At 31.2% G+C, this 9,700-nt stretch overlaps 1 protein-coding gene across 1 annotated transcript in view; it reads left to right on the top strand.

Annotated features, from left to right (window-relative positions):
- The first annotated feature begins 4,436 nt into the window (after positions 1-4,436).
- LOC117904763 (uncharacterized protein At4g15970-like) overlaps positions 4,437-9,700 on the top strand; it is a 28,091-nt gene continuing 22,827 nt past the window's right edge. The window contains exons 1-2 of the mRNA XM_034817518.1: positions 4,437-4,646; positions 5,835-6,200. Coding sequence (XP_034673409.1) covers positions 4,437-4,646; positions 5,835-6,200 — 576 coding nt within the window. The remainder of the gene's footprint in view (positions 4,647-5,834; positions 6,201-9,700) is intronic.

Raw genomic sequence — 9,700 nt, 5'->3', positions numbered from 1 at the left:
TTTTTTTCATTTTTTTGTTTATTTATTGCACATTTTAATTTATTCAATTTATTGAAAAGTTAAAACATTATGAATTAAAATAATTTGTTCGTTTTCAAATAAAATCTTGATTTTTAAATTTTAAATAAATATTTGATTTGAAAGTAAATTTCTCATTTTGAAAAAATTTTCTTTTAAAAATTTTAAAAATTTGAACTCTTTGATTTTTTAAATTGTTGATGACTTGATTTTTTTTTATATATAAATTAAATTTTCAATGACTTGATTATTTAATTTTATGATTAAAATTGTGATTTTTATTTACAATTTGATAGAGAAATAAAAAAAATATAATCAAACTTGACCTCCTCCCCTGGTTAATTCAAGTACTAATTCACAAACAACTAGAGACAAGATTGACCCTGCACGAGAGCATGTTTATGAAGAAAGATATACAAATGGAAGGAAATCTCTTGTTTGTTTGTATTATAAAAAGGTTGCAAAAGGTGGGGGTATTCATAGAATGAAGCAACACCTTGTTGGAGTGAAAGGGGATATTGGTCTATGTAAATCGGTTCCTCTTGATGTTAGATTTTGAATGGAAAATTCATTGTAAGAGTTTGTGAATTTCAAGAAAGTAGCCCAAGAAGCATATGAATATAGAAATCCTTATGGTCCTAATGTGTCACAATTTGAAATTGATATGGCAAAAGGTGAAGAAGAGGTTCAAGAAATGCAAAATCCTATGGTAGCTAGTTGTAGAAAAAGAAAAAAAATAACAGTGGATAAGTATTTTGCACCAAGAAATACTCAAGGAGCTCAACCTTCCATGAAGAGTGTATTAGCTAGGAAAGAAGCTATTTAGAGAGCAGATATGGTAGTTGGGAGATTGTTTTATGAGGCATGCATTCCTATTAATGTTGTGAATTCCTTCTACTTCAATCCAATGTTGGATATTATATCTGTAATTGGTCCTGGATATAAAGGTCCAAATTACCATCAGTTGCGGGTTAATCTTTTAAAGAATGCTAAGAAGAAAGTTCAGTTACTTGTGGACTCTTATCGTGCAATTTGGGCAAAAGTTGGGTGTATAATAATGGGTGATGGTTGGACAGATAATAGACAAAGAACACTCATCAAGTTCCTTATATATTGTCCTGAAGGAATATCATTTATGAAATCTATTGATGCTTTAGATATTGTCAAGGATGCAACTAATTTGTTTCAGTTATTTGGTAAGGTGATTGAATGGGTGGGTCCACTCAAAGTAGTTTATATAGTGATTGATAATACAACAAATTATGTGGCCACAAAGAGATTGATTTCTTATAAGCATAAACACATCAATTGGTCACCTTGTGCAGCTCACTGTCTCAATTTGATCTTTAAGGATATTGGTAAGATGGACTATGTTGCTAAACTTGTAAGACGTGCATCAAATGTGACAATTTTTGTGTATATTCATGTTGCTTGGTTAAGTTGGTTGAGAAAAAGAGAAGGATAGACAGAGATTCTCTTACCTGGTGCAACTCGCTTTGCTGCTATATTCATTGCACTCAAGAGTCTTCATGATCATAAACATGACTTGCAAGCTTTGGTGACTAGCAAGTTCTTTGTGGACTCTAGATATTCAAGGGATAATAAAAGCAGAGCTACAGTTTCCATCATCTTGGATAATAGATTTTGGAATGATTGTTTGATAATTGTGAATCTTATGTCTCCACTAATGCACTTATTGCGTATTGTTGATTGTGATGAGAGGCCTTTGATGGGATATGTGTATGAAGGCATGTATAGGATCGTTTGGGCATCAAGAAATTATTTAACCAGAACAAAAGACTATACAAGCCTTATATAGAGATCAGAAAGCAACATTAGGATCAACAACTAAAAAAAGTATTCATTTAACAGTTTATTAGTTAAATCCATGTTTCCAATATGATTAGGAATACTTTTGTAATAAGCCAATTGTTATTGGAGGTGTCATGGATGTTATTGATTAGAAAGTTCTGGAAGGCAAGCTTGATACGATGAATGAAATGAAGTTGTTTCGTGATCAATTGGGAAGTTTTGAAAGAGACCTTGCTTATTCTTCACGTGAAGTACTTCAACCTAGTAAAAGATAATTTTAATTTATTAGTGTGCTTGTTCTTTTTCATTAGTTACCTACTTACTATTTAATATTTTAAACTTGTTAATGATTTTTTTCTTATTTTTAATGTGAAAATGGTAACTAGATGAATGGTGGAGGCTACATGGATACAATGCACCACATTGCAAAAGTTGGCTATTTAAATATTGAGCCAAACTGCATTGTCTTCTAGATGTGAGAGGAATTAGAGTGTCATTGAATGTATACATACCAAAAGAAGGAATAGATTGGAACATCAAAGACTTAATGGTCTCGTGTACATTTATTACAATTTGCGGCTAAAAAATCAGTATAAATGCTTTCTTAGTTGTTTTTAATTTAAATTCTTTCATTCACAATTATGAATAATTATACGCTTTTCTTTTTTAGGTTCTATAACAAGAAAAGAACCTATGATCCCATTGACTATGCATGCATTGATGAGACCGATTTTTGGATAGTTGATGAGGATCGACCAGTGGAGCTAGATGTTGAAGATTTGGAAAATATTCTATATGAAGAATGGTCAATTTCAATAAATGAATTGGAAGGTTCAAGTTCTCCCATTGGTTAGTAAAATATTTAAACTTATAAAAGTTCAATAATTATATTTTTTTTCTTCAAAAGTGATTTCTTGTTGATAGATATTCAATATTTTTGTAGATGATGAGGATGGTGGTGGCATGGTTGTAGATGGGCTTGATGTGGAGAACTTTGGTTTTCCAAATGCTCATTTTCAATCTCCATATTCCAATTTCCAAAATGAATGAGGACATGAATTTTATATTTATTAGTATGAAAAAATCTTCATGAATAATCAAACATTGACATGTTATATTTTGAGTATCTATTTAAGTGTTGTAGTTGACATTTGTATTATATATTATGGATAATGTGTTAAGTTAACAACTCTTTGATAATTTGATAATTGTTGGTATATTGCTCATATTTGTACGTAGGATAACAATGGTTTGATTATTTGATAAATATTAGGTTTATTGACATTATGAATGTATAACATCTTATATTGTGTTATAGATATGATATATGATGATTGATGACTTCTATAGGTAAAAAAATTTATGAAAAAACTCAAGAAATGGAGTAGATGTTGTCAAAATTTAGATAGAATTTATTATTATTTTTTTAATTTTAATAATATATATATATATATATATATATTATTAAAATTAAAAAAATAATAATAAATTCTATCTAAATTTTGACAACATCTATTCCATTTCTTGACAACATATATATATATATAATGTTACTGGTTCAACCACGGTTTGACCACCGATCTGACCAATGAACCGTGAACCCTCAACTTTTTTGGTTCAGTGACCAGTCCGATTCTAAAAACATTGATTATACTATAATTTAAATAGCAAATAGATAATATTTTAGGATCTTTCTATCAACATGAAATTATGGATGTAAAAAGGTATGGTTTGATTGGCCTTTAGAGGAAAAGTTAAACAAACCAACTTGGTCAATTTATACTTGAATAAAAAACAAACCAACCTTTTATTGCTGAAAAAAAAATTGAATCAAACCAAACTTTGAAAAGTACTTAAAACCAATTTGATATATTTATAAATTTTTTACCCAAAATATAAAGATTGGATTTAAAAATTAATTTGACTAGTCTAATATGACATTCCAAATTACTTTGATCGGTTTTGCTTGGATTAGATAATTTTGATTGATTTTTGGATTTTCACTTATGCCTAGATGAAATAATATTGATATTCTTTCTTTAAAAATTTTAAAAAATAAATAAAATAAATGTTATTATATACTATAAATTACAAATATTTTTTTAAAAAAATTATGGGTTAGATGTGAGTCATGTAAACCTTAAGTTGAGGCTAATCCAAATTAAGTTTGAATTAAAATAATATAATCCAAATCCAATCCTAATATTGAAACTCATTACATAAACCATCTAAATGTTGAATTGGATTTAGGTTGGGTTATTTTGTATAGATATCCATTGATTGGGTGTGTACAAGTTCATTTATACATATCATGCAACTTGGTCCATTATGATCTGCCAAAATGAAAGCTGTTCTGATGTAGAGTAAATTCCACTCTCCATCCATGTTTATTGCTAGCTATTTACTTACTCCTGAAAGAATGTCCTCTCTTCATAATTGTATTACAAGAATCGACATATTGCATGCATTAATATGGTACGTACCTACCTGAAAAAATTTAAGAGCCCCCAATCAATGTACTTATCTTCTTCATCATTTCATAAGCTACTTACACTACAGAAAAACTCGGCCCCCCTTCATCATTGCTTCTCCAAATTAAGAATACCATGATTACAGGCGGTGCCGGTGGTGGCAGCAGAGGTGGTGGTGGTGGTGGCGGAGACAAAACATTGTTGGATAGTTCGGGGGTGGACATCCGCCTCCTGTACCGGATCGCTAAGATCATGTTGTTTGTGGCTGTTGTTGTGCTTCCTAGCATGGTCCTATACAATTCTGCCTATTCCTCCCAATTTCTACCCGCCTTGATTTCTAGATCGGTGAGCAACTTTATTATATGATACATATCAAATTTCTACAATTTTAAAACAGGAACTCAATGTTTACTATACTCATATCCTAGTCTTTATTTTTATCCCAACCCAGAAATCAAAAGATTTCTGATAATGTTAAAGACACTTAAAAAAAAAAATTATGAAAACAAGAAATTTATAAGACATCTTTGGGAAATATGACACTTTGTTCCATATAGGAGATGTGAACTTTAATCTTGAAATCGTTTTTTGAAGATATGATTTTATCGAAATTAAAATTAAAATACTCAGCCAAAATTTCGAAAAACTCAAGTGGTTCAAAACTATCTTAGTCGAACCACTTTGCTTTTCATTCATAATTTCAAAATTTTTGTAGTAGGCCATCATTGTATGAGTTGAAAATTATATAGCTGGATTCCTTTGGGTGTTTAATATTATATATAAATAATTTGGAATATAATATGTATATATATATATATATTAAAAAAAAAAAAAAAAAAAGTCCCAAAAGTTTGAGAAACATAACTACTTGGAACGGTTTATGTGAACCTCTCACCTATATATATTTCTCAATCTATTCAAAGTTTTCTCTTGGGACAAATATGGTCCAAATATAACAAGACTTAGATGGTTAGGCTTATGATCCATGAATTTACAAATATATTTTCAAGGGATTCATAAATTTACCCCTGCACCCTCCTTATCTTCACGGAGTACCAAAATTCATAAATTTTGACGGATACAAGAATAACATGATTAACCTTAAAATCTCTACACTCTTTAGGCGTGCCAAGTGCTAATTTAATTTTTTTTTTCTCCTTAATTATTGTAATTTAATTGGATTTTTAATTTTTTTTAAATCCTACCTAAAATTTCGGGATGTTACTGATATGTTTTTACAAGCTATCAAAGATCCATGATGCTTGCAACAAGAGCAACATAACACGCACAATGTACATCAACATGAGTGCCTAGAAAAGCATCCCAGGGCATACGAACCAAAGAGGATAAACAATGCCACTAGGCAAAAGTATATTGTGGCAAGGAAAGTACATATATACTATTATTACTCAAACATTTGATTATGGTTGACTTACATTAATTTATTTTTTCCTTTTTTTTAATTTTTAATTTTTTGAAAGAATAATGCAATGTGAAAGGAGGTTGTGATTATAAGATTTTTTATTTTTTTAGGAGCTCAAGGAATTTCCGTTGGATATAGTTTTGGAAAAGGCAGCCATGGGAGATAAAACTGTCATTTTGACAACTGTGAATGGAGCATGGGCAGCAAATAATTCATTACTCGATCTCTTTCTTGAGAGCTTTCATATTGGAAACAACACCAAGAGGCTTTTAAATCATTTGGTGATCATAGCATTCGACCAAAAGTCATATGCTCGATGCTTGGCTTTACATCCTCTTTGTTATGCTCTCAAAACAGAAGGGGTTGATTTTTCTGGAGAGGCATACTATTCCACCCCCAACTATTTGGAGATGATGTGGAGAAGGATTGATTTTTTGCGATCTATTCTTACCATGGGCTATAGTTTCATCTTTACGGTATTACTCTCTTCTCTTCTCTTCTCTTCTCTTCTCTCTCCGTCATAATATGAACTATTTATTGTATCGTAATATTATCATAATATGCTTTAATGTGATAATGGTAGCTACAATGACTAGTTTAATGCTTGATTATTTTCAAACCATTAACATTATGTTTATATTATTACTAGATGTAGCATGCAGATGTTTCAATTCTCTAATGCTATGAAGTGCAATAGAACTAAAATGATTCAAAGAGATTCAGAAGGAGAATTTTGAGACTCGGTAAAAGTTTGTCAAGATGTTGAGTTTGAAGCACATTGTAAGGTCATTGATATGACTAAGGATTTGAAGTAGTTATAAGGAGGTTAAGAAAAAATAAAAAAACATAAAATTTAACCTTTCCAACCCTTGCTAGATAATATCTAAGAAATGAAGACGTTAAACACTTGAACAAAGAAAGAGAATACACTGGAAAGCTTGAGTGAATGCAAATTTGTTTTAATAAGGAACCTTTAAAAAGACATTCTATTTTTTATTTTTGAAAGATTCCATACAAGGGCTTGGTCAAACAAGGGCTTTCCCTATTATAAGCCCCTAAGAAATATTCTAAAATGTATGGGTTTCTGCAGACTCTATAACCATCCTACGCTAGGTACACTATGTAATTCTGGAGTATTCTAGATACTACTAGCTCTTACCTTAATTTAAATTTTTCCACAATGTTTCCTTTATCCAACTTCATATAGGAGTAGACACTTTTAGAGGACTCCAAACTCTTCTAGAAGATTCTATAATATGCCTTAGTGGTTTTTCATGTAGCATCTTGAGCAAGTTCCAAAACCTTCTTACCTAAATATACAAGGATGTCATTTATGTAGGGTCAGTAAGCAACATCTTTGTCAATGTCCTTATCAACTCTTGAAACTACTATAAAGCCTTTAATGAATCTAATGTGGCCTCACTTTCTATTAGTCCCTTTTAGTATATTATGTACTTTATTAATGAAGTTAGCCTTTTTCTTAGTGCACTTAACAATTCACTTTGAGTATATGGATTCCTTTCAATGGGAATTCTCAGGGTATATATGGCCCTTATTTGCTAACTTTTTTTTAGAATAGTTCTAAAAGAACAATTTTTGAAAATTGTTTTCTAATATGTTGTAAAACAAATGTCTGCTTAGAACCTAAAATGTTTTTCACTTGTTAATTTCTATATTTTAAAATATTTTAAAAATAACTTTTATGTTTAGTGCTTTATTTTTAATCATTTTCCATGTTTGTATAGTTAATTTTTAAAACAACACATAGAGAACAAGTGAAAACAAATAAAAAAATATTATCTAAAAACACCATGTTAATTTTCTAATTTTAAGAATATAAAATTGTTTTATGTTTTTTGGTTGACAATTGTGTTTTCTTTTTTTTTTTTTCCTTTTTTTTGAAGAGTATAAAATTGCTTTTGAAAATAGTTAACAAATAGGCCCATAATTTTTGTTAAGGGGTGGATCAAAGTGATTGCAACATTTTGAAGTTCCAATAGAAACAATCCATAACCATTATAAGTTATACCAATTGATATCACATAGAAAGAGCTTTGGTTTGTTGGTATAATAGGGAGTTCCTGATCTCCGATAACCCTTTTGTCCACTATCAAGGGTCACACATCATGCTCTTCTTAGAACCTTGGTACCCTTATGCTCTTGCAAGACCATACACTTCAATGAACTTTCTTGTTTTACTTACAGTGTTAGTTGGTGGTCTTCTCCTTGGTTCTAACTTATCCTTATGACTTACCATAAGTAATGTTGAAGTTAATTTCTTGGTTTACCCTTGAGTCTTGGTAGCCATATCACTTTTCCAAGGCTTATTTAGCATGGATTTCACCTCTAGAGAGTTTTAGAAATTGGAGTGGTCTAATGTGTTTCTCCATCCCTCTTTCTTCCACCATGGCATTGAGGGTGTTTCTCTCAATAAACTTTTCCTAACTAATGAAACATTTGAGCATTACTGTGATTTTTTCTTACGCTCCTTGTTAATCATAGCCTCTTTACCTCTTTACCCATCTAGTAGTACCTTCCTTAAAAACCTAGGACATCTCTTCTTTTCCACTAGTGCATGTCCATGCTCTAGTAGCTTTAGCTTTGAAGAGCCTCTCTTCCTATAAATCACCAATGACTCTACAACTACTATACCTCTAGTGATCCTCCATGAAGTGGAAGATAAGTTCCTCTTCTATGATATTCAAGATCTTTAGAATGAAAGATGAGAACTCCTTTACGTTTTATTGAATGAACCTATTATGTATTAACCTATTCATATGCTTATGTACCAATTAAGAGATAACCTTAGGGTAGAATTGCCTTTTGGTTTCTATCTTGTAGTCTGCCTATAACTCTTTATAGTCCACAAGCCTCTTTGATTGTTAGCATACCTCCAATGTCCATAAAGCTTTAGTGCTAATGAGGTAGAGCATTGTGGTATGCACCTTTTCTTTCTTATCTAAGAGCCTTAGTGCCTTAAAATGCATTTCCATGTGTCATAAATAGTTATCCAACTCTTTGGAATTAATATTGCCTTTGAATATTTTTGGCTTAGGCACCTCCACTCTAGATTCCTCTCAAAAAACCAAATCCCTTACAAAAGAATGCTTCTTTAGGTAACTACCTGTTATCGAATGTTCATATCATACTTATCCATCTATGTCGCCCGTGTCTTCATTTTTTAAAAGACATGTACTTCTTATGTGACATTGGACTTGAACTAAGTTGGGAACTCTTCCTTTCAGCTCTTGAGTCTACTTCCTAAGGGCCCTTAAGCTCTTCTCAAGGCTTTGTTCTAACAAGTGTTAGGATAAAGCCCTTAAAAGTATTACATGATGTAATAAAATTTGGAATTCATTATTTAATTATATTTTAGTTTCATTTTTATCTATCCTTATTTCATGCATTACACTTTATGAGCATTTTTACTTGCATCTTTTTCATTGTACGTGACTTAGAAGTTGCACGAAAGATCTAAGTCATGGGTTCCTTGCAAATAAATGACTTGTACACAAACGATTCATGGGTTTAGGCAACCTATTCGAGGTTATAGTGTGCTACCTCCTAATTGGAGGGATGATTGGTTTTGGCTATTAGGAGAGGTTTCTCATGGTGAGTGCACTAGTGTGTATGGTTACACATTGGACAAGACCTACGGTGAGATATGACTTAAGACTATCAAGTAGTCATGACCTCACCAAGCTGCTTTATTATGTTGTCTCTCAACCTTGAGGGAATATTGAGTTTGTGCTAAAGTTACCAATTATTTTAACCTACATATGAGATCATAAGTTGATCACATATTCCCTATGGATTGGGTCACAATTGATGGAAACCAATAGCAATAGGTATTCTCAATAAAAGTATCATGATATTTCATGGGATTGAGACAGAGTGTTCCTTTAGGTGATCCTAGGAGGTGTGTTCATGGAAACTATGGTCATAGTAGTTCTTTAAGTAGAACTTGACACAACCT

The sequence above is a fragment of the Vitis riparia genome, chromosome 17 (genome assembly GCF_004353265.1).
Source record: "Vitis riparia cultivar Riparia Gloire de Montpellier isolate 1030 chromosome 17, EGFV_Vit.rip_1.0, whole genome shotgun sequence".
Lineage (NCBI taxonomy): Eukaryota > Viridiplantae > Streptophyta > Magnoliopsida > Vitales > Vitaceae > Vitis > Vitis riparia.
The sequence above is the reverse complement of the archived record's forward strand: the minus strand, read 5'-3'. Positions and strand labels throughout refer to the sequence as shown.